The sequence below is a fragment of the Sceloporus occidentalis genome, unplaced genomic scaffold (genome assembly GCF_023333645.1).
Source record: "Sceloporus occidentalis isolate IW3139 unplaced genomic scaffold, rSceOcc1.0.p SCAF_4, whole genome shotgun sequence".
NCBI classification, from domain to species: Eukaryota; Metazoa; Chordata; class Lepidosauria; order Squamata; family Phrynosomatidae; genus Sceloporus; species Sceloporus occidentalis.
The window spans coordinates 111,371,528-111,396,647 of record NW_028316984.1 but is presented as its reverse complement, the minus strand read 5'-3'; the positions used below and the strand labels follow the sequence as shown (position 1 = coordinate 111,396,647).

General features: G+C 39.5%; 1 protein-coding gene across 2 annotated transcripts in view; it reads right to left on the bottom strand.

Annotated features, from left to right (window-relative positions):
* Positions 1–8,157: 8,157 nt before the first annotated feature.
* WT1 (WT1 transcription factor) overlaps positions 8,158–25,120 on the bottom strand; it is a 65,882-nt gene continuing 48,919 nt past the window's right edge. The window contains exons 7-9 of one of the 2 annotated variants that reach the window (XM_089521278.1): positions 16,221–16,310; positions 11,985–12,077; positions 8,158–10,570 (exon numbers count right to left, since the gene is read on the bottom strand). In XM_089521278.1, the coding sequence (XP_089377404.1) occupies positions 10,449–10,570; positions 11,985–12,077; positions 16,221–16,310 (305 nt within the window). In that variant the 3' untranslated portion in view covers positions 8,158–10,448. The remainder of the gene's footprint in view (positions 10,571–11,984; positions 12,078–16,220; positions 16,311–25,120) is intronic. The other variant, XM_089521280.1, reaches the window with a different exon arrangement.

The window sequence follows — 25,120 nt, the reverse complement described above, 5'->3', positions numbered from 1 at the left end:
ATACACTCTACTCATTATGCAGACTCAAAGCATCCTTAAAAACAGTCACAACGTCAGTTTGCATGTAATTCTTCTTCTACAACCACAGGTCTATCTACTAGGTTGTAAAAATAAAAAAGTCCAGAATAGGGGACATTTTATTGTTAAAAGAGTTGCCACTTCCCGGCCTACAAATAGTGCCCATACTTTCTCTGTTTTCATCTGTTGATTAAAAATTGTAGATACAGACCAGAGTACAAGTTAGCAAAGCTACATTCCCTCAGTGTTGACCTACATCCGCAGTGATTAGGCTAGCTATAGAACCTGAGTAAGTGCAAATTGTAGTTCAGCAAAGAAGGCCTCCTAATTATGTTTCCGTTTATACCTCATCCCTTCCTTCATCATGCAAGTGCTGTTAAGGTATCATCTAATAAAACCTTTAAAAAATGTCTGCAGTTCAGCATGGGACTTATACCTTAATAAATGGCCTTATGTGTAAGATAAATAAAATTGGGTAATTTCACAATGTCCGTATTCACTTAGCAGCTGCTGTGATGTTACATCATTCCGGCTTCCCTTGCACAATGATAGCAAATGGAATGACTGATGTGCCATTGCCCTGATGTACAATTGTGCACTGATGCACACCAGTGCACTCCTGAGTTTGTTTGTCCTAATGCAAAAGCTGTTGTTGTTCAGGCATGAGATGCTATTTTGGTTTTTGTATTTTTAACTTCCTATTTGTAAAGATTTTATTTTTTATATTATTATATTAATTGTGTTTGTGTTGAATTAAAAATGTAAATTGTCTATTTACTAAATTCTCACAGGATTGTTTTGTTTTGAGGGGTTGTGTTTTGGAGAGATGTTTTTGTTTTTTTGTTTGTTTTGCTGACATACAAACCAGAGCTAGTCCTGAAGTTAGAATGAATGATGAAGTCACCTTACATGCTTGAAGTTGTTATTTGCAGTCAGGTTGGCTTTGATTTATGATGACGCTGTGAATAAAAGACCTCCAGAGCCTGGGTCATCAACAGCCCTGTTCAGCTCCTGCAAACCCAGGGCTGTGGCTTCCTTCATTGAATCAATCCATCTTTAATGTGGTTTTCTTCTTTTCCTATTGCCTTCCACTTTACTGAACATACCATAAAAGAGGTGAAAATGTTAGTTGCATTATTATTATTATTATTATTATTATTATTATTATTATTCCAGTTTGATTGTGGGCAGTTTCCATCTCAAATGCCAAAATAACTTAATAATAATAATAATAATAATAATAATAAGTTTTATTTATGTTTTACCGCCTGTCCCAGTTGATCGAAGCAGGATTACAGTCAGATTATAAAATTCGCCAACAATAATTCTAATAACAGTGTTAAAATCACAAAAGCCATGCATTATCTAAAACAAATTAATACAATATAAAGTCTTGGCTGGCTTTGGTAATTTTGGTAATTAAATTGCGGGGGAAGAAGGCTGATACCTGAATAGTTTCAGCCACCCATTGAATTGACTATCATGCAGTCTATTCCATCAATTATCTCGCACCCCAGCCTTTCGGTTTTAGTCAACATAATTAAATTTTTAATATGAATCTTTTAATGTATTTGTGATTTAATCAGTGTTTTATGGGGAGAGGATAGAATTTGGGATTATTGTGTATTGTTGTTTTATTATGTATTGGACTGTTTTACTGTAAGCCGCCTCAGTCCTAGTCTGAGTAGGATATAAATAAAAGTTTATTGTTGTTGTTATTATTATTGTTCAACCTCAGGTGGCAAAATATCCTGGGTCTGTTGTATCTACAGTCATACCTTGAGTTTACTAGACATTATGTTCAGTCAAACCAAATAATGTATTGGGTAGTGGATTGCTTGATGAAAGCAGGTTAGAGAGAAAACAAAGGAGAAAATATCAAATAAATCCAACTATCTAACATAGGCTACCCTGAAGAATTTTATGGCTAGGTGGGATTTGATTATCAAGCTTGGACAAATTACATGTTGGACAACAATTCCCAGAATTGTTGGTTGTGGGGAGCTGGTTGTGAGATTCTGAGGGTAATAGTCCAGAAAAGTAAATTGTTCAAACTCTTGCTTTAAATCTAGGCCTATGTCTAGTATGTATCCACAATGTCCCTTGTGTAAGTATTTGGACAGCAAAAATAATTATTCTGTTGCTGAGGGTGACTTGGTCCCCCTTTCATGAGTGGCAACTACATCTTCATGTTTCAGTTTTAGCTTTGTTGAGCATCCTTTGGGCTTTCTCATTCTTCCTCATTCATCCCAGTGAAATGCTTTTGAGTATACCATTAGCAAAACTGCAAGCCACAGCACTGAACAGTGTGGATGACAATAGACAGATTCCTATCTGTCAGATTCACCGCTAGTGCAAAACGTTTGGACAGTTTACTTTGTTCCTCACATGTCTTCACTGGCATGTAAGTAAAAGGCAGAGAGCCTTCTCGGCTACTTTATAAAATACACCCAAATACAGGCACGCTCCCAAATTTTCAAAAGCTGCCTCACGTCTGCCTCAGTCCTTTTCTTCTTTCCAAGTATTCTGTTTTGTTGCTGTTGTTCCTTCAAGTTATTTCTGACTTATGGCGACCCTAAGGCAAACCTATTATGGCGTTTTATTGGCAAATTTCTTCAGAGGGGGTTTGCCATGGCCATCCTCTGAACATGAAAGACTGCGACTTGCCTAAGGTCATCCAGTGGGTTTACATGACATAGCAGGACACAGGATTCAAACCCTAGTCTTTAGAGTCATAGTCCAATGCTCAAACCACTAACTGTGTAGGCTCTATACTGTTTTATCCATATAAGTAAAAACATCCTAATCTCAGGCTCAGGTTACCATCAGTGAGCAGTTTCAAGAATTTCATTTCCACTCATCTGTAGTTGTGGTTTCCCATCCTTCTTTCAATTGAAAACAAATCATATGGAAAACAGTCTTAGCAGGTGGACAAACAAGCCTGCAAAACCTTTTAATGTTAAAAATTTTTACCTCTTAATACTCACCCAGAAGCATTTCTGGGTACTAGTTGGGTTATATACTGGTAGCTATATCTTTCCTGAAGCAGCATGGTGTAGTAGAGCTTGGGTGAGTCACACTCTCTCAGCCACAAAGGGAGGCAAAGGCAAGCCCCCAAAACAAATCTTGACAAAAAAATTCCTTGTTAGGTTTACTTTCACACTACACTGATGTAGAACTATGTTTCTATTTTAACTTCCTTGGCAACATCCTGTGGTATGCTAGGTTCATAGTTTGGGGAGGGTGCTAGAACTCTGTGGCTGAGAATTCTAAATACTTCTCACTAAACTGCAAGTCCCAGGATTTGATAGGATGTAGCCTATGGCTGCATCTGCCCTGTAAAAATAATGAAGTTTGACCCTTTTTTAACTGCCATGGCTCCATGTTATGGAATCCTAGATTTTGTAGTTTGTTGTGGCACCAGAGCTCTCTAACAGAGAAGGCTAAATATCTCATAAAACTACAAATCCCAGAATTCCATAGCATTGAGCCATGGCAGTTAAAGTGGTGTTCAGCTGCATTATTTCTACAGTACAAATGCAGCCATAGCAGTTGAGGTTCATAGTGCTGCTCCAACTAGGTAGGACATTATCAGACAAGGGAAATTGGAAGTATAATCCAATGGCAATCCGAACGCAATCATGGGGTTTCACGTTATTGCGTGAGAGGTGATCACATGCAATTTTGGGCAATGGCAAGCTACTTTCGGGCAATGGGAAGTCAGTTCAAACGCAATTCAAATTCACGTAAATTCGCTGAACTAGCGAATTCACGTGAATGTGTTCTGGCCCCACTTTCTTTTCATTCGAAATTAAGAGAAATTCCTCCCGTGTGATAAACTCCATAGTGTGAAAGGACCTCAGGCAGAGGGGGCCATTGAATGAAAAAGTGGTCTCCTTCCCCCTCTGGCCTCTCATCAAGATTACAATCTTTATGGCTACCAAAAATATTGCAAAATGCACAGAACTGTTAGGCATAGTTTTGCCTTAGCCTCACTTTCATTTTCCTTTCCTTTCCTTTCCTTTGTGGGGAGAGAGATAATGAATGCTTTCTCTGTGTTATCAGATCTGGAAAGAGTCTACCTTTCTCCCTATTTTCTTCCTCTGAACTGATAACTTTGAGAAAGAGATAATCTTCTCCTCTACTTTCTCCAAATGACCCAACAGTGCAAAATGTTATGTACATCAACAAACACTTGATTTTTTATAAGCTGGGTCAGTAAGGATTATGGTAGGAAGAGCAACTGCACACCATTGGCTGCAGTGTGACTTCCATCATCCTTCACCATTCCATCACCCCTCACCATTGGCTATGCTGGCTAGGGCTGATGGGGGCTGCAGGCCAACAATATCTGGAGAATAAGCTGCCCATCCTTATTCTGAGCTGAAACAAATCTCCAAATGTTGAGACCTATGGTCTGTGCACACCAGCAGGGAAGGGTGGGTTGGAGGGTGGAGTCAGGGTGGGGCATCCATATGATGCATGCCCTGACTCCACCCCCAGGGCAGCATGGCGCAGCACCCTGCACCACATGGCACATGGCGTTGCACTCCTCTGGTGCTGTGTCCACACAACAGTGCCAATGGCGTGCTGTAAAGCTGCGGTGCTGCAGCTATCACACCCTTTGCAGGGCACAAAAAGAAACCGCTGCAATGGCCAGATTGGGACCGCGGCATGCAGTTGCTGTGGCCCCGATCTGCCTATAAAAGGGGCGGCTGCAGGCCACCCCTTAGGGGCAGTCTGCACAGCCACCTAGTTGCTCCAGTCACCTGAAAAAATGGTTATATATAGGTGGGGGGATGCTTTCATGGTTATGAAATATCTATCTTCATCTTTACATATGCTTTCAGACTCAGAATTATGAAACTTAACCTATCACAATGGACACCAATCTTTCTCTCTCTTTTGTCTAGTAGTGCTTGCCTGACCTAACTGTTACCTTTCAAATGTGCATATTGTTAGTTTTCCATAAAAAGTCACTGAAACATACTGAACTGTTCTTTTTACTGAAAAATTTAGGAATCTATCCCTATTCTTTCCATGTTATTCCTTCCTCTGGTACGAAATTTTCAATTAAAGAAGTAATGCCCATGAATTCATCAATGGGGCATACATGTATAAGATTTAAGCGTCAGCATAGTGCAGCAGTTTGAAGGCTGAAGAAGACCACAGTTCAAGGAGACCACAGTTCAAACCCACTCAGCCATGAAGAATCAATTTTGTAAAATTTCATGTATTATTTTTCCCTTTGCTTGATGTACTCATGTTGTTATATGATCAATTTTGAAACATTTCTGGTATTATTTTCTCATTGTCTTCTCACTTTCGTAGTCACATTACTAACAGATTCCATGGTTTTGGTGTTTTGCCAAAAATGCATATGTAAACAGACAAAACTAATAATATCCTGGTTGACCACTTTGATTCCACCACCACCACATTAAAAATAATTCTGGAATCCCTGTGTTGGCCTACTCAGGAGTTAGCTTCACAGAAATCAATGAGACTTAGGCCCAGTACAGACCACCAGTTTGCAGCAGCCTAGGGCCAATTCTAGGTTTCCGGGGTACGTTGCATCCGCACACTCCGGAAACCTAGAACGTATAGGTGGCGCCATCTTTATGTTTCGCTGTCCATACAGCATGCATGTGCATGATGCAAGCACGGCACAGCATACAGACCTCCCGGGTGTCATGCTTACGTCATGGACGTGCAACAGGGACAGTCATGGCATGCTGAGTATGCCACAAAAAGAACCTGCTTTTCGCAGGTTCTTTTTACTCCGGAGAGACACCGCGCGGTTTGGCTGCTACGGCATCCCTCCAGAGGGAAACCAGACGCCTCCAGCCCACCCCCTTGGGACAGTCTGGAGAACCCCATATTCTCAGGTAAGTGTGCATAGACTGTATATTTCAAACTTCATAGGATTAATGGAAGGGAAAACTGCAATCCTATGTGTGCTTACATGGAAATAAGTCTCCTTGAGCTAAGTAAGACTGACTTCTGAGTAAACATGGTAAGGCTGGCACTATAATATTTCTTTAATTTGACATTTTAAATACACACACACACACACACACACATTTCCCTCCACATTTGCGGCTTTGACGTGTTTGCTGATTTGATTATTCGTGGATTTTATTAATATGTTCTCTCTAGGAATCTCTAGGTCCTCCAGTGCAACTCTATGGTTAACTTTAACCAAAAATCGCATTGAAGGACCTAGAGATTCCTAGAGAGAGCATTCCACTAGGCATTTGTAGCTCCTTCAGCACAATTCTATGGTCAATGTCTGGCAGAGACTTGCACTGGAGGACCTAGAGATTCCAAGAGAGATGTTCTCTCAGGTAAAAACATAGTGTTTTGTTATGTGTGGTTTTTCCACACTCACAAGGTTCCTGTGCCCCTAACCCCAGCGAATGTGGAGGGAGGAGTGTATGCTTCTTGTAATATTATTGATTACATTTTCAAAGTGGTAGTTTCCTTCACCCTATTTATTAGTCAATTTATTTCATGTTTTTGTTCATAGCATTAAGCCTTTTAGCACGTGTCTCTTTGGGACAAAACTTTAAAAGTCTGTATCATACTGATCTAGGGCCTATACAGACAGACAGCTCCATGCCATCCATTTTTGCCTTAGAAGGAGGCCGCAGCAATCATACGCTATGGCCTCCAGAGGGAGCAAAAAGAACCCGCTTCTGGGCAGGTTCTTTTTGTGTCCCAGCAGGGGCACCATAGGTGCGCTCACACACCATGATGACTGCATTGTGCCACACAGACGTTCTCATGGCATGTGCTGTGTGGACAGGCATGAGCTATAATGGTGGTCGGGCTGCAGAACTAGGGCTTGGAGCATGTGAATGCTCAGCCCTAGCTCAGCCCTAGTATGCGTGCAGGCCGGCACAAAGTGCCCCTTAGTCTTACGAAGTCTGGATTTTTCTAGAGGCCATGTTTAAGATAGATCATTAGGGTATATCATTTTGCGTGTGTGTGTGTACACATAAACACACTACTTTTTCCAAATTCTTTTTTTTTCTTTCTTGTTATGAGTTTCTCCAGAGGCATGTTGTCCTCTGACAGCAAAAGATAAAGCTGACTGATGCAAATGAGTCATAATTCCCTTGAAATAAAGAGTGATTTCAAGTTCAATGTAAGACTTCTGAACAAAGCTTGCCAAGAAAACCCCATATAGTTAAGGTTGCCATAAAATAGATGTGACTTGAAGACATGTAATAACATATAATAACACAAGGGGGCTCAGGGTCGACTCAACCTAGCATCCTTCTGAGGTCGCTAAAATGAGTAACCAGCTTGTTGGGGGCAATTAGCTTACACATTGTAAACCACTTAGGGAGTGCTTAAGTGCACTGATAAGCATGGGCAATTAGCCATTGCCCATGAAGATCAGAGTTCAGAACCTTAGTCAGACATGAAGCTCACTGGGTGCACTTGTTTTAGAAAGAGTCTTTCTTTATTTCAAAACTGAACATATACATAGGAGTACTGTGAAGATAAAATGCACGCTCATCCATGTATGTCACCTTAAGCCAGGGACGTAGCCAGGATTTTGGGAAGGGGGGGTCCAGACTAAGTGTCATCATTATTATGGGGCTTGGGTGTGGTGGCACGGCAGCACACACCATTCATTTTATCTAACAGAAGGGGGGTCTGGACCCCAAGGACCCCCTCCCCTTGGCTACATCCCTGCTTAAGCCCATTATAGGAAAATACAGGATAAAGGATAAAGAGGAAGAGGATGCACACATTCACAGTTCCATCAGGACTGTGATGTGATTTTGTGCTATTAAAGGTAGTGAAATTCTAATCTTTTCCCTAATGCAGCTACATTACATTTCTACTGAAAATGTCACTGATGGCCTGTAGATCATTTTCTTAAAGGAGAACTGCTATCAGTGTCCAGGAAGTGGAGTGAAACATTCTCTGCAACATAATATGAAATGTGATACTGTTGTCAGTACATTTCCCCAGTGAGCAGGATAAATTGTGGTCAAGACCTGGACAGGTTAACTAGTGGTCATCCAATCTGGTGGTACCTTTATATACATAAAGAGGTCAACACTATTGGAGAAGAAATTTGAAACCTAATAACAGCCATGAAACAAGACATCTGCTGGACTCTTATTTGTTTCTCTTTAAATGGCCTTTAATTGATAGCTCAGTGAAAAATGCAGGTTACAGCCTTTGTGGTATCAATAGGTTGCAGCAACATCTGAACCATAATGCATCTAATATTTATTCACCTTCTAATTTGAATTAAGAGCAATACATTATTAGATATATATTTATAGATATATGTACACCACTCCAAGCAATTAATAGTAAATAATAAACCCTGAAATAATATATTTCCTCACATTGGGCATTTCTTTTTGCACATATAATTGTAAATGCAAACACGTTCAAGTCACTGTTTAGCTTAAGAGCCATATGTTAGTGAAAATTTTGGACCAGCCTCTTCTTAAGTTCAACTTTAATTTTATTTTATACAACTTGCCAGCCATATAACCAGCATGGCTGCACGTTAAACAAAGTCTAAACATCTACAATGATATTGACTTTATTTTGTGCAAGAACTTGTATCTTAAAGTGGAATAAATTTAAACCAGTTTCAGAAAACAAACTAAACAATGTACAGTTTCTCTACATGAAAGCTGTTGGTAAGAACAAGTCAGCTTCCATGCCAGATTTTCATTCACTGGGTAGAAATATATTGTCTCCTCTTAACTTTGTTATCTTTAGAAACAAAACTAGCCATCTTGAAGATTGCAGTCAATTTGAACTTCTCTCCCATAGATACCTATAGAAAGAGACAGTTCAAGGCAAGACATTATAATCCTATTCATGTTGGTTCAATTGCACAATGGAACTTACTTCCAGGAAAGTGTGTAAAGGACTGTTAGCATCCTTTTAAGATTGCAAATACACCAGCATTTCCTTCTGTTACCTGTCATAGGCCAAGAAAATGAAAGAGAAACAGAGTGCTGAATAGCTTATTATGTGCCTGTCATGTGGCGAGTGGACACCCAGATATGGTGGTACTCAGTGGTGGTCTTGGTGCCAGGAATTGTGGTTGATTAAAAGAATAGGAAGTATCTCTCAATTATTTTCCTTAAAGAGTGGACAGCAGAGGAAGTGGAAAGAAGAAACAGAAAGCTCTCCTTTTTCAGTGGTGCAGCCAACCACACACACACACCCCTTGCTAATTAGATGCCTAATAAAACTCATGGGGTCCTCAGTTTGGGGGTGAAAATACTACCAACTACGCTGTGATCATTCGTATCATCATGAAGGCTGAAGCCCTTTCAGATCATTCACACTGAATACACATGGATAAGAAACAGGGTCGCTATAGCAGGTTCTTGACCAATTCTGATTCAAGGTCTTTAGAAAGTTTACCAGTGTACAACTGTTTGTGCTAGGTCACTCTTCACATGATGAGGAATCCAGAAAGGGCAATGTTTCTGACTGTGCAAGGAAAGTCTTGCAGTTAAATACTGATATACACATGGTGGTATGATATGATCATAGACTCCATTTAATTGCTGATACTTAATAGAGCATGGTTAGGGCATAGGACAGATGTAGGAGGGTGTAGGAGCATGCTTAATCCCACAGAGATACCCACCAAAATATTCAATTAATTTCTGAAACTAGCATCAAATGTACTGGTGTTCTTCCTGTCTTCGACGCAGACAACTGTGGGAACAGTGCATCCTTAGGGACAGTTTTGGGTCGACAAGAAACCTCTGATTCACCTCTCTCTTTTTCTTTCCCTCTCACACACAGATACATACACACACACAAACTGCATATGCTTATGAGAAACCCAAGCACCCACAGTTTTAAGAATTGTGGACAAAATATTTGTAATTATTGACACAGAGGATTTACAGAAGAATAGAAAACTGTTCCCTTTGACTGTTAGAAAGATTACCAAAATTGATTCAGCATATGTTCAAGACTACAGTAGTCTTTAGAAGCTTCTGTGTTTTCAGCAGTATGCATGAACGGACTTTCACACATATTGGTAATTATATATGAACATGACTGAGCATTGTCACTAGCTTGCATTTGCAAATTTCAAGTAAAAAATAAAAATACAAAAACTTCTGACCAGAAGAACAAATATACATAGCTAGAGTCTATAGTAATATTTAAAGTATAACATAGTCAACCTGGAATTATATAATAATGTTACAAAAAGAAACCATTTGAGGTTTTTGAACAGGAAGGTTTGAAAGTCCAAGCGGAAGCCTGAACTGAACCAAATCCTAGAGTTTAGTTAACTTCTCTTAACTGCATTTTGAAGGCATCCAAAAAATTCCTTAAGGAGGTGAGAGATGATGGTTGAAATGTTTGCAATAGTCCGTGGGGTCCCATCTGATTTGTACAGGCAATATGAGAGAGATCTAAAGAGTAAGCTGAAGTTTAGTCATGTTTCTGTTGTGCATATTATGATGACGGACCAATTCATCAGACCGAGCAAACTTTTTTTGACAACTGGGCCACCGGCAACTGAAAGGCTTCTCACCTGTTAACAAGACACACAATTATCAAGCTAGCATAGGTTGAAACTTTACATCATGCCCCCCCTCCCATTAGAACACTAGTCAAAGCCTTTCCCAAGCCATGAATAGGTGGTGCTTCATTGAGGTCATGGGAATCCCGCCAGTGATTCAAATGCAAGTATTATTGCACTCTTCACTTCCATTACTTTTTTCTTAGAACATTTGCTTGGACCATGCTTTTACTCTAAAGAGTTCAAACCCACTATAGCAGTTCTCCTATCCTGACAGCATTCAGAAGCATATATAATTAGATCCAGCAGATCACTCTCTAGATGACTGTTGTTGCTGTGTGCCTTTTAAGTTGTTTCCGAGTTATTGAACCTATAATGGCGTTTCTTGACTAAATTTATTCAGAGATGGTTTGCCTTTGCCTTCCTCTGAAGTTGAGAGAGTGTGACTTGCCCAAGGTCACTTGGAAGTATCCACAAATAAGTGGAGATTTGAATCGATGTGTGGGTGGTAAGTTTCTTGCAAGACAATGGAAAAGTTAAAAATTCACCAAGCTGTGATCCTGATTCACTTCAGTACCACCTCTCTATCCATGTGGCTGTTTTTATAAAGAAAAGGATGTGAGGAGTTCCAGTCACTAAATTCAAAGACACTTTTAATACAGCATGCAGACTGACTCTCAGTGAATGACATACCTCCCGTGCAAAAAAGAAAAAGTAAAAATAAAAAGAATCCAATTGTATTTTGTGCAGTGAGAGTGCTAATTTAAACTGCTAAACATTTTGGTGGATGGTCCATTACTGAAAGCACCACAATCAGGAATTATATTCTTATCAAAATATGATTGTATTTTAGTGGTCTCTATTGTTAGATACTTAAAAATCAGGTGAAAGAACACAAAGTCTCACATGTGGTGAACCTCTCCCCCTTTAAAATATTTTTTTTCTTCTAAAAACAAGGACTACAATATGGTTCTCCTTCTATTCATATAGTACATTGGATTAAGTATTACAGAACAGGAGCAAACTAGGGCTGCCCGTATGTATATAGGGAAAGTGCTTGATTTTAATTGTCAAGATAAGCAATAGTACATTGTTTTGGTCTTCCACTAGATGGCGATAAGTTTCTCTATTCCCCTTAATCTAAGTGACCACCCTGTGGCCCTCCAGATTCCGATTGAAAATCCCATCAACGCTGGTCAACAAAGCTAGTTGTGAAAGAAGATAGAAACCACAGTCCAACAATATGCTGTATGCAAGTCCACATGTTGCCCAACTCTGCTTTAAGCAATATTTTCAGGTGTCACTGCTAGCAGAAAATAATACCATTCAGCAATTTACGAGAAATGCTCTAAGAATATTAATCACAGCAAAATTAAGTTTAGGTAAAGTAAATTAAAAAATATAAATGGGAAAAAAGTATACGCACTTGTTTTACCTGTATGAGTCCTGGTGTGAGTCTTCAGGTGATCAGATCTGGAGAACTTTCTCTGACATGTTTTACATTGGAAGGGTTTCACACCTAAACAGATAAAAGAAGTCTATTCCCATAATCTAATACCTTTTCAGAAGAGCAGAGGACATTGTTATTTCTGAGTTTCCAGACTGCAGATTTTTGTTGTTATTTAATATACCTAATAATTCTAACTACGTACTTATATGATGAAGTGGACATTAATGAAACTTCTGGACTACATTCTATTTACAACCCTCTTTTCCTCTTTAACTTCTGTTAGTGCTTTCATAGTACATTTGGTCTTGGCAAAATAAGTAACTATTCAAATAATCTGAAATATTGAAATAATGGCAAAATCTTTATTTTTAAAAATATGTTGTGCAGACCCCAGCACAATACAATCCCAAAATTAACACATGATTAGGAGTATTTTCCAACTAAAGATACATTCTTCTGCTTTTTAAAAAAATGCTCTTCCTAGTTCCATTTCCATAAAGCATTTAAATTAATTGGAATATTTTATGAAAACATAAAGAGGAACTTTCCCACACCAGGACACTGATAAAAGGTGAGGCTCTATAACATCTAGTACATGTATTCTCACCATACACAATCTGTATATATTCTTTTCCCTCTCAGCAAACCATAGTGATTACCATGCAAATAGGGGTGGATATGATGGTTGTTACTAAGAGAAGGAAAATGCACAGACAGCAGGTCCCCCAATCTTGCTACATGAATGTCAGTATTACGTTGCAGAGTAATGACAGGAAACAAAAGAAAAATATTACCCACAACGCTATTTGTGTGGTGGTGTAGTGGTTACAGGATTGGGACTTGGGACTATCACATGAGAAAAGAAAGCAGAAACAGAGAGGGAGAGTAGCAGCTTTTTCTGTACCTTACTGCATGAAATCATAGTGCTTCAGTTCTCTTTCTGCAGGAGAATACTGTAAAAGCATGTCTTTTATTGAACAGATTTTTCCAGCTAGATAAAAGACATACTTTTACAATTGTCTGCCAACATCTACAACATCGACAGCTATGACATCTTGTGGTAAAACACGGAGAAAGCCACTACTTTCTGGCTCCTTTTCCAGTTTGTTTTCTCACGAGATATAGCTCTAAGTTCTATTCCTCACAGTACCACAAAATTCATTTGGTAACCTTCAACTCATCCTTCTATTTCAGCCAGTTGTTGTTAACTGCTTTCTATAAATGCGACAGCTCCAAGACACCCTATCTGTAGATTCATGGACATGGCTTCCTTGATTGATTCTATCCATCTAGAATGTGGTCTTCCTTTTTTCCTGCTCCCCTCTACCTTACCTAACATTAATTTATCTAGCGAGTCATGCCTTCTTATGATATGAACAAAGTATGACAGCCTCAATTTAGTCATTTTGGCTTCTTGATTTGCTCTAGGATCCATTGATTTGTCTTTTTAGCAGTTCAGCACCACTTCTCAAATGAGTTAATTTTCTTTCTATCATCTTTTCTCACTGTCCAGCTCTCAGATCCATACATAGTGAGGGGAATACAATGGCATGGACAATTCTAACTTTAGTATTGTGAAATATCTTTGCACTTCCAGATCTTGCCTAGTTCTTTCATAGTGCCCTTCCAATTCCTAGTCTTCTGATTTTTTGATTCCAATCTACATTCTGATCAATGACTGATCCAAGGTATGGGAAATCTTTGACTATTTCAGTTTCTTCATCACTTACATTAAGCTTATGTAAATTATCCGTGGTCATCAATTTTGGTTTTTGTTGAGCACTAAACCTGCCTTAGCACTTTCCTTCTTGACATTCCTCAGTACTTATTCCAGGTTGTTGCTATCTTTGCTAGTAGTACAGTGTCATCTGCACATCTCAAATTGCTGATGTTCCTTCCTCCCATTTTTACACCTCCTTCCTCTAAGTCTAATCCTGCTTTGCCTATCATACTTTTGGCAAACAAGCTGAACAGGTATGGTGATAGGATGCAGCCTTGCCTGACTGCCTTTCTAGCAGGAAAGCATTACAGTACAGTATGTTTCATTCTTCTACCAGGAGTCTGCCCTAATTAATATGCTCATAGTGAGAAAATAAAGTGGGGTGAAAACAAAACATATTTAAAGATATTTCTACTGAGCATCCATCTTCTCGTTCAGAGTGGAAGCTTCTCTGCTGCATACAATCCTGACATTCAGAATGAGGAGAAAGTGATTTTTAAAAGGAAAAAATATAGATTTGAAGGCTTTCACGGCTGGCACCCATAGTTTTTGGTGGGTTTTTTGGGCTATGAGGTCGTATTCCAGAACATGGCCTCATAGCCTGAGAAAACCAAAAAAAAAACCTATAGTAAATATAGGCCAGGTACACACCACCACAACGCGATGTCCTGGTGGCGATAGTAGGGCTCGGGACTGGACACCAGCCTCATGGTCCCAAGCCCTACTACAGGTGGACAATGCCATTACAGCACCTCGATACTCTGGGGAGAGGCGAGCTATAAATAAATCATATTATTATTATTATTATTATTATTATTATTATTATTATTATTGAGACATGGGCAAACAAATTTATCTAAGGCCCCATTCCCACTATAAAAAGAATCGGATTGCTGAGCGAATTAAATGACCCTAGTTCCCAGTTGAAACTGGTTCCTGTCGCAATGTGATTGAATCTGTCATGATGAAGTGAGGCAAAGGCAAAAGAACCGTTTTTTTCCAGACACCAGCTAAAAAGAAAGTCTTTTGAAAAACTGTGATTCCAAAGCTTGTCCAGCAAGTGGGAACGACAGATTGGAATCGCAGCATTCTGGAGGGGAGACTCTGATGGCAGAGGGGTGTTTATCATCCCTCCCCATTTTTGGGAGATGTCATCCTCCCCTCCCAGTGCTGTCTTGTCATTATTGGTGTGATGTTTGGTTCCTTTAAATAAATAAATAAATAAATAAATAAATAAAACTAAGCTTAGACAGAATGGTTTAACAACTACTTGCAAAGGTGCTAAACCACTCTGTCACTTAAGCACTTAATTGTATTTACAAAAAGAAAAGAAAAGAAAGAAAAGAAAACATGCCCTGACCTCCTTTTCACAGGCCTCCCTGGGTCCCAGTGCCCTCCATTTCCGTCATCCTCCTCCCCCTCTTCTCCCTTCCCTGGCCCCCAGGCTCCCTTCCCAACCTTGCCTACGTCTCCTCCTCCTCCTCTTCTCCGCTCCCCTGCCACCTTGCTTTGCTCCATTGCCATCCTCCTTGTCACACTCTCTCAGCCTCAGAACACACTCTCTCAACCTCCAACTGCCCCCCCCCCTCAATTGCCAAGCCGGGCTTACATCAGATGATTGACAGGGGAGTTTAAAGCTGTGCTGCCAGTGGGAACCACAATCACCTAAAAAAAAACCAATCGCACAGGATAAGGAAAAAAAACCCTTTCATAATGAGAACTAGGGGTCTTTTGAAATCGCTTTCCAAACCAGCGCAGGAGCGAATCATGAAGCAATTCATCCTGCCATTGAGAATGACCCCTAAGTGATTGACTAATTCCAGAATAAAGATATCAGAATTCCAAGACAACATGTTTATTTTAATTACATGTTCTAAATTATGCACATAAACTACATGCGCACTGTATGTCATGGCCTCCTTTAAAAGTGCTTCTATTTAGTGAGGTCTGGTTGTTGAACAGTTTGATTTTTCTTTTTACACACTCCTAATTCTGTAGCTCAACTCAGTTGGCTAGCTCATTTCTAAGCTATTAGCAGCACAATCAGCAGTGAATCTTTTTCTTTCCAGGGTGATTATTTATGGAGGACAGAGGGCAAGCCCTCGACCAAGTGCTTCAAGTGACAGGATGACTTGTCAGGATCACCTAAGTCAATAGACAACATTCTTGTTCCAGGCTTTGGCTATTGTTACAAACAGTTACATTGACCAGAGTCCAACTACACATGTCAAGTACACAAATCTCTCTGCTTTCCCACAACCATGGGATGGTTGACCTGTAATGCTCTAAGTTTTCTGAGGCATAATAACAATGAAAATAGAAGTGCAATGCTGTTTGTTTGTTTGTTTTTTGCAGTTTACTTTTGTGTGAGCCATAATCCTGTATTTTAAAATAATAATAATAATAGTAATAGTAAAATTCTATCTGACTCATTCCACATCAGAGAAATTAAAAACTACTAAATATTTTCATAGCCAAGATATTCAACAAACCTGTATGTCGCCTTTGGTGTCGTTTCAATTGATCTGAACGAGAGAATCTTCGTTCACAGTCTTTAAAGTCACACTGGTATGGTTTTTCACCTTAGACAGAAACAAGTATATTTGAAAAGCAGGGAGTGAATAAAGTTGCAAATCATTAAATAAAAATCCAAACTACAACTGCTGTCCCTTATACAGCAAGTGTGTGTGTGTGTGTGTGTGTGTGTGTGTGTGTGTATGTGTTTTTTTAAACAAAGAAATAAATTTAGGGGAAATTGCCATAACTGTTCTTCAGTTGCAAAGACATAAAATACAAAAACATTTCATACCAGATTTTTCCCCAATTAAATCTCAACAGATTTGCAGTGTGGCAAAAGTGTTTATTTTGACACTACTGGTACACAGATAGGGCAGCTGATCTCAATAGCAGTTTCCTAATCTATATATTTATGTCTAAATAAGACCAATTCTGCAATTCATATCTTATGTTATTTCTTGTTGTTGTGCCATCAAGTAATTTCTGACTTATGGCAACTCTAAGGCAATCCTATCACAGGGTTTTCTTAGCAAGTTTCTTTGAAGAAGGTTTGCCATTGCCATCCTCTGAGGCTGAGAGGCTGAGGCCCAAGGCCACCCAGTGGGTTTACATAACCAAGCTGGGGTTTGAACCCTGGTATTCAGAGGCATAGTCCAAAGCTCAAACTACTACATGTTTCTTTTTTACATGGGTATTATTTCCATGGTGAAAGAAGTATACTTGTGGAAACTGTACTTCATGATGAATATTTGTTTTCAATGTATAGTATTATCTTCAAATGTAGTAGCATTATAGGAATAGCATATGTTTTGAGATATAAAATGACAACTGTATAGGGTTTTTAAAACGTAATGGTTTAGTTAGTTGTACACATTTTACAAAAATTTTGTAGTATCTTGGAGAAAATTTAGTATCATTTAAATGTTCGGAGTGTTTGTCTCCCTCCTGTGGGTTTAATGAAAGCAGTTACCACATCTGTGAAATAAGTGTTTTGCAATATGAAGTCCAATAGGACCATTGCTGAAATGATATTGTAGGTCAACTCATACTCTTCTTTCGAGGTGTAGACTCTATATGCAATGACATTACAACCTCCAATTTCAAACCAAGAATAGAGGCAGGGAGGTAGGTGTTAAATGCCTCTGCGAGATGGTGGTATTCTGACACATTCTAGACATCTGGGACAGGAATGTGCTAGTTTCTAAAAGCAAGTCAACCTAACCTGTTCATATACCTTTTTTTCCTAAATCTAAATGCTCCCTACTATTATTCACTGTAAGAAAAAAAAAACATTAGCATTCCTCCAGGAAGAAAGTCCTGACTCACAGATAAACAGAACAGTTTTCTCTGCTGTATAGGCATGAAGTATGTCATTCCTATTTGTCTTTTCTTCTATGATCATCTTCTGTGACTTTTTTTTATTTCAGTCTTCTACCTTAGATGGCAGTTGCTGGCTTGTCAGTGGGGTGGTGAACCCACTCCAAGTTTTAGTTCAGACTTAAAAGGAGTTATCCAAAGTGCAGCATCCTATATCCTAACCAGTTACAGCAGTTTAGATGCTTTTGTTAAAGTTCAGACTACAATCTAGAACAAATTCACCACTCCGCTCACAGGGAGGCCACCAACCACCAATGGTTACTTGGAGCAAGAATGTACAGGAACTAAGCTTCCTCTATGCATAATACTCCTTCTCTTCATAGAAAAGCTATACCCATCCGCCGTTACTTTTGAATTCCCCACTGCTCTACATTTGAAGGTTGTCTACTGGGGCCATGCAATGAGGTTTCATTCTCAGATATTATATGGGTTCTGTTCATATACGGGTCCTAATAAGGCATTCTCTGAGGTACTGGTAAACACCTGGAATCACCATAATCTACTGTAGGTTTGGGAGCCTAGGGAAATGACTTTAAATGCCCCATTCTGCCACTATAATTTCTTTCCATTTTCATTAGTTACCAAACTTGGGGCACAATTGGTATACACATGTATTGTCTGCTTATAGCCATGAGTCAACTCTAATATTTTGGTACTATGCTTACCAAAATAAGGGTGGAAATGCAAGAAGCATTGTTTTAAATAGGCCAATATATATCAATAATATAAATTTATGTCAGTGCAGAGCTTGTACCTTTTGAAGTAAAAAAGTAAAGGTAGTCCCTTGTCATGAATGTCTAGTCATAACCAAATATAGGGGTGGTGCTCATCTCTGTTTCTAAGCCGAAGAGCCAGCATTGTCTGAGGACTGCTCTGGTGGTCATGTGGCCAGCATGACTCCATTGAATGCTGTTATCTTAAGTGGTACCTATTTATCTACTCATATTTGCATGCTTTTGAAATGCTAGGTTGGCAGAAGCTGAGACTAATGATAGGAGTTCACCTCCATCATGCAGCACTCAGGCCTCAAACTGCCAACCTTCTGATCTTCCGATCATCAGAACAGGAATCTTAACCACTAAGCCACCACATCCCATACACCTTTTGAAGTACAACTCCTAAAATTCTCCAAGCATGCAGAATAGCATGTCACACTGGATAATCGATAAGTCAGCAGTAGAGATATTACATGATTGAGGAGTTCCAAGAGCAGTAATCCAAAAAAGTATTTATTCTAAGCTCTGGTCAGTAGAATGTTTATTTTCTAAGAGCCAGGAGCAAAGCAATATTTATGAACCTGCCTTATATTCACATGGTCTGTTGGCCCATCTAGCCTAGTGGTTTTTTCCCTGGCTAGTAATAATTCTTTTGAATCTCAGAGAAGGATCTTTTGGAGCCCTGCAAAGTAGATAGAGATACCAGAAACTGGGCTTGGAACCTTGTGCATGGAGCGCATGTACTAACTCTACCATGGAGCTAAGGACCCTCCAGTGTGATGTTCCACCAATCCTGATGAACACATGGATGCAGCTACCCCTGCATGTTTGCTGTTATTCTATAAGATTTTTGTTTTGTGAACTAGATTGAATAACTTGCTAACATGGCATAAACCATATACTTTGAGACGCAACCACCAACTCATGCCCCAAATACTAAGTTTTCTGGATATATGTTCTGAACAATGGGATCAAAATCTAAAAGTCACTGTTTGATAGCCATATGAAAAACTTTATAACTTCCTGTACAGCCTCCTAAAGTAGTTTACTGGTTATTAAACCCCCAAAAGGGTAGTTTCTATGTCTATTCGATTTAATTTATTTTTATGCAGAAAGCTATATTTGTCACATGTGTTTAAAAAAGATTCCTTTCAAATCTGACCACAAGCTCTCCCACAGGAATGATTGTGCCTTGAAAGTCATTCTGAAAAAGCCTTAAACTTTGGCAGATTTAGTGAAAGAAAGGGGCTGTTGGTAGAACAGAATGGCCTGGCCAAATGATAGGCTGCAAAGTGCAATGTATTTCCAGTGCTAAACCATGTTAATTTCCACAGAACAGTGAGATAGGTCTTGCATTGCTTTCACATTGCAAACAAAAGCTCTTTGTTATTGTTACTTTGATATCTTTTTGAAGCCAAAGAATAGCTGAGATCTGCCAGAATAGCTCAAACTGCTGTTATTATTATTATTTTTTTATTTCTCAATATGGGATGCAAAATGTTGCCTGCCATTCACACTTTTCAAACTGTTAGTACCTTATCACAAGATAAGTGTTTGGAACCAAGTGAAATCATAGTTTCTTCGAGTTCAATAGTCCTCACAGAATATTCTTTATTCTTTAAGATTAGGCAAGCTCAGGGGATCAAGGGGTAATTTTGCACCTCCAGAACCCACAATGGGCTGCTTATTGTTGCTGCTGTTTGCTTTCAATTAGTTTTTGTTTTATAGTAACCATTAGGCAAACCTATCATGGAGTTTTCTTGGCAGGATTTATTCAAAGGAGGTTTGCTATTGCCTTCCTCTGAGGCTGAGAGTATGTGACTTGCCCAAGGTCACCCAGTGGGTTTGTGTGTCTGAGAGGGGATTTGAACCCTCGTCTCCCAAAGTCCTAGTTTAACACTCAAACTACTACATCATGCTGGCTCCCTGCAATGAACTGCACCAACCTATTATTAAAAAACAGGAAAGGAGAAATCAGTTTGGAAGTACTAGAAGACACCATTGGGGTGGGGTGGGGGGATAAGGCACAGAAAAAAGTCTATGCCTTCTTTTACTGCAAAAACATTAGTCCCGGAGGGCTAGAGATTAACATATGTGGATAAAAAATATCAACAGGATGGAGCAGGGACCTAAGACAGGCCTGGGGCCACTAAAGAGCTTTGAAGGGCCACATATAACCTACTGAATGGCAGAGTTCCAGACAGGAGTCCTATCCAGAGAAGCCTTGTGGTATGTGAAGCATGTGTGTATGATGAGCCCTCCCCAATAACCAATTATGTATTTTTAATGGGAATCAGAAACCACAAATGCTGTGTTGAGCTCCACAAATTAATAATAAATTAAAAACCACATGCTTTTGAAGAAGACTAATTCCATCCATCTATGGAAGCCTTCTTGCAGTATAATTTCCAAATGATAAGAATCCTGCCAATGGGCTCTTTCCACCCAATTCGAAAAGGGCAATGAGATATCAAATCATTATTACTGAAAATGCAATAAATGAGCACTTGTGGAAAAACCCTCATTGAAGAAAGTATAGGGAATACCCTGGAAGCCAGCTTTGCAGTCTCTACAGCAAGAAGAACGGATATATTTGATTAAGGGTTGTTGCTTTTTAACCTATCACAATTATGATTCAGAAAATCCCATTTATTAAGATACCTTTTAAAAATACACCAGCTAACTATAAATTTAAACTGGCCTCAAGATTACCTTCAGTCCAAACTGTGTCTCCCACTCATTTTCTTTTCCGACCAAAATGATTTCATATGAACCTGCTGTGGTTGAAGGCCAATAACTGCCTGGCTAAAAGGAGTTTAAGGGATACCCTCTTCCTGATAATCTGTGATCTCCACCACTACAACCTTTTCCTTTAATAAGTATCAAAACCTCTGAGAGGTCAAGTTCACTACTAATCTCTCCATTGCCCAGAATCAAATCCAAAGCAACATCAAATCCTCAGTCCCAGGTAAGACCAGGAATCCATTATAAAGCAACATATACACAACCTTCAGAAGCATTGTTGTAGAAAATATTGTTTTCCATGTCAGGGTGAGGAAAGAACCAGGACTGAGTGAAGAGCTGGTGTTCTTCATATCATTAAAGGATCTATAACCTAGAAATATTTTAAGACTTGGGCAAGCTCAGCAATTTTCATGAAAGCAAAGCCAGAGTGGAAAAGTTAATTTTAACAGTATAGTTTAGTTCCTTTTTTAGAACTGCCTGTATGTGTTGATAAATTTGCCCCTCTCCACAGGTTGTTGGAATAGGGCTCCCATCAACTCTAATCACTGCCACTGCTGACTGGGGATTATGGGAATTGCCATCCAACTGCATCTGGATACCCAATGTTGGAAGCCACTGATCACCTTCACTAATATCGCAACAGATATATTAACATCAGTAGTCAGCCAGTGTGGTGTAGAGGTTTTATGTTGGACTCTGGGAGTTTGAATCCCTTCTTAACTTCAGAAACCCACAATTCTCACACACATACTTAGCTATACACAAAGGCATTGGCAAACCATCTCTAAATAATTCTTGACTAAATCAAGAAAACTCTGTGATAAAGTTACATATGTTTGAATTAACCTGAGAGTACGTTCTTTCTAAAAGTAAGTAAGTAAACGTGAAGTCAAAGGCTTTCATGGCTGGCATCCATGCTTTTTTGTGGGGGTTTTCGGGCTATGTGACCATGTTCTAGAAGATTTTCTTCCTGGTGTTTCGCCAGCATCTGTGGCTGGCATCTTCAGAGAATGCTTGCCTGGAAAAAGTGGGCCGCAGGAGTTTACCGCATCCCATGCAGCTGAGGACAAGTCTACATAGGGACCACCAAACGCAGTGTGCAAACAAGAATCAAGGAACATGAGAGACACTGCAGACTGGGCCAGCCAGAAAAATCAGCAGTAGCAGAACATGCCACAGACCATCCTGGGCATAAAATACTGTTTGAAAACAATTAAATTCTGGACCATGCCAACCATTACCATGTCAGGATGCACAGGGAAGCCATTGAAATCCACAAACACCTGGACAATTTCAACAGAAAAGAGGAAACCCTTAAAGTAAACAAGGTTTGGCTACCAGTCCTGAGGAATAGCAAAATAAGGACTCAGCAAATGCCAATGGGAAACCATTCAGAGTCAGGGGCTTTCCCAACAGATAATGATAACCAATTAGCAGACATTAATCCTCTTTTGCATTTGCCTCCCAGCCTGAGGGCTGCCATCAGCACAGAACAATACACATGCAAATCACTCCTGCATTCCCAGGCTCACACAGTATATATACACCCACTTTTTCCAGGCAAGCATTCTCTGAAGATGCCAGCCACAGATGTTGGTGAAACGTCAGGAAGAAAATCTTCTAGAACATGGCCACATAGCCCGAAAAAAACACAAAAAAACATAAGTAAGTAAATAACTTTATTGTTAAAAGCTAAAAGCTGTCACAATTTGTACTGGTTGAACCAGTGAATACAAAAGCAGTATAAAAAGATCAAGGCACAAAATTTCTTTTAAAAAACATCAATAAGATAAAATAATAATGATTAAAACATATCACAAATGAGACTTCTAATAATCACTCCCATCTTGAAAACTAAGCCTAATCTTACTAGCAGCTAAACCAAGTTTTGCCACCATGGAGGTAATGTATACATCATTACCAGCAAAAAGAATACAGATCTGCTAGGAACAAGATCTGTCAGAAAGAGAATGTAAAATTTGATCAAGGAACTTTTGTCTAAGAGCTATATAAAGAGGGCAATATAAAAGATAATGTCCAATATTTTCCACTACCCCAGTTTTACAAATACACAATCTTAGATGGACAGGGGTGTTATTATATCTGCCTGTCAAATATGCAGAAGGCATACACTGAAACCGTAAGGCTGTAAATGTTTTTCTAATAGGGACCACAGTAAGATTTAAAAAAAAGCAATGTTCTAACTTTCTAAAATAAAATCTTTCCTTCACAGAAAATCTGTCCACCTTAACTTGGCATTCTCTAAATGGGTCAGACTACAACTTTCATCATCCTCAGCTCCCCTAATAGAGTTGCCATATCCCGATTTTTGCCAAGATATTCTGGATTTTTAAGGGTCTTTGAGATGTCCTGCCCAGTTTAGAGATCATGTCCTGGCAAGGGCAAGGCCTCCCTGAACCTGGCACAGCCTCATGGGGCCTCGGCCTGCCAGCCAGCCATTCTACCCCCAAACACATCCACGGGGTGAGGTCTGCCTTGCATGGCTGCACACAGGGCCTCCAGCCAGCCCCAAACACATCTAGTAGGTGAGGTCTCCCTAGTGCAGCTGCCCGGGGCCTCCACCAGCCAGTTGAGCCACAAGGCAAGGAGGTCCAGGGCAGTAAAGCCTCAATGCTGCCATTGCTGCCTCGGAGGCCAGAGTGGCATTGTCTCCAGCAGCCTTTCTTCTTCACTTTCTCCACAAAGCTGTGGCCTGGTGGCAGCCAAAGTCCAGGACATGTCTTCAATTGCAGACTTCTCTCCGGGTCCAGGAAGGAGAATGCCAACCCATCCTCCATTTGGAGTATGTTTTTTTGGTTGTGGTGTGCTTTCAAGTCCTTTCCGATTTAGGGCCACCCTCTGCTGGGGTTTTCTTGACAAGATTGGTTCAGCGGGGGGTTGCCATGGCCTTTCCCTGAGGCTGAGAGTGTGAATTGCTAAGGTCACCCAGTGGGTTTCCATAGCCAAACAGGGATTCAAACCCTGCTCTCTAGAGTCCTAGTCCAACACACAAACCATATTCATGTTTTTTTAATTAATGTTTTTGGCTTTTAGTTGGTCATGTCCTCCATTTTTCTTGAATGTCCTACAGCTTGTCCTACATATTTTCTATATTTTGTTCTGGTTTTGTGGAAGGGACTTATGGCAACCCTAACCATTATCCAGGCTGCCTGGGCATCAAGGTGATTATAATCCAACACAAACTGGAGAGTGCCCAATGAGGGAAGGCTCATTCATAGGGACCTGCACCCATGAATCAGTCCTTCCTGTAAAATTCAGAAGGAAATGCTTTTCAAAATCAACTGGGTCCTATATAACGTAGAATTAACAGGCTTAAATTAGCAACTTTGTGCCATGATACATGAAAAAAAACTGAATAACTAAGGTTGCTTAATTTGCAAACCTCATGCCCTTTCCCCTTTTTTCTCTTCATTTTAGGAAATGTCATGCATGGTTTTCCAAATTCAATCACTTGATATAAACCTTTTCATTTAATAAAATTCTAATTTTCAAGTCCAGATACCCATTTATAAGAACTGTTCCTTCAATGATGGTCTATTTTATTCATAGTATTTTTACAGTTTCACTGAAAATAAAGCTTTTCTCTGGAACAATGTATCACTTTTTGCTGGTAAAAAAAAACAAATTCTCAAACCATACATCAAGTTCCTGAAACTTTTCAAACACATGAGTCATTGTTTCTGGATCATGCTGATGGCAGATGGAAACTCCATGAAATCTTATCACCACAGTTTGTTAATTGTAATCTTGTTTTCATTATATTTAGAAGCTGCATGATGCTCCAAGACAAAAGTATCATTTTATGACTATATGTGTTTCGTTAATGGCATTCTTAATACTAGGAAGACACTCAGTAAACAGACATAGGGGTCATGAGGTGTCAGCAAAAACTGTGTTGAAACATTGATAAATACTGATATAAATTGCAGTTTTGTGTAACAGAGTTCTACAGATAGTAACACTATCTAAAAGAAGAGCCTGCAGAAAATGTAATGAGTCAGCTGCCTCTAAATGTC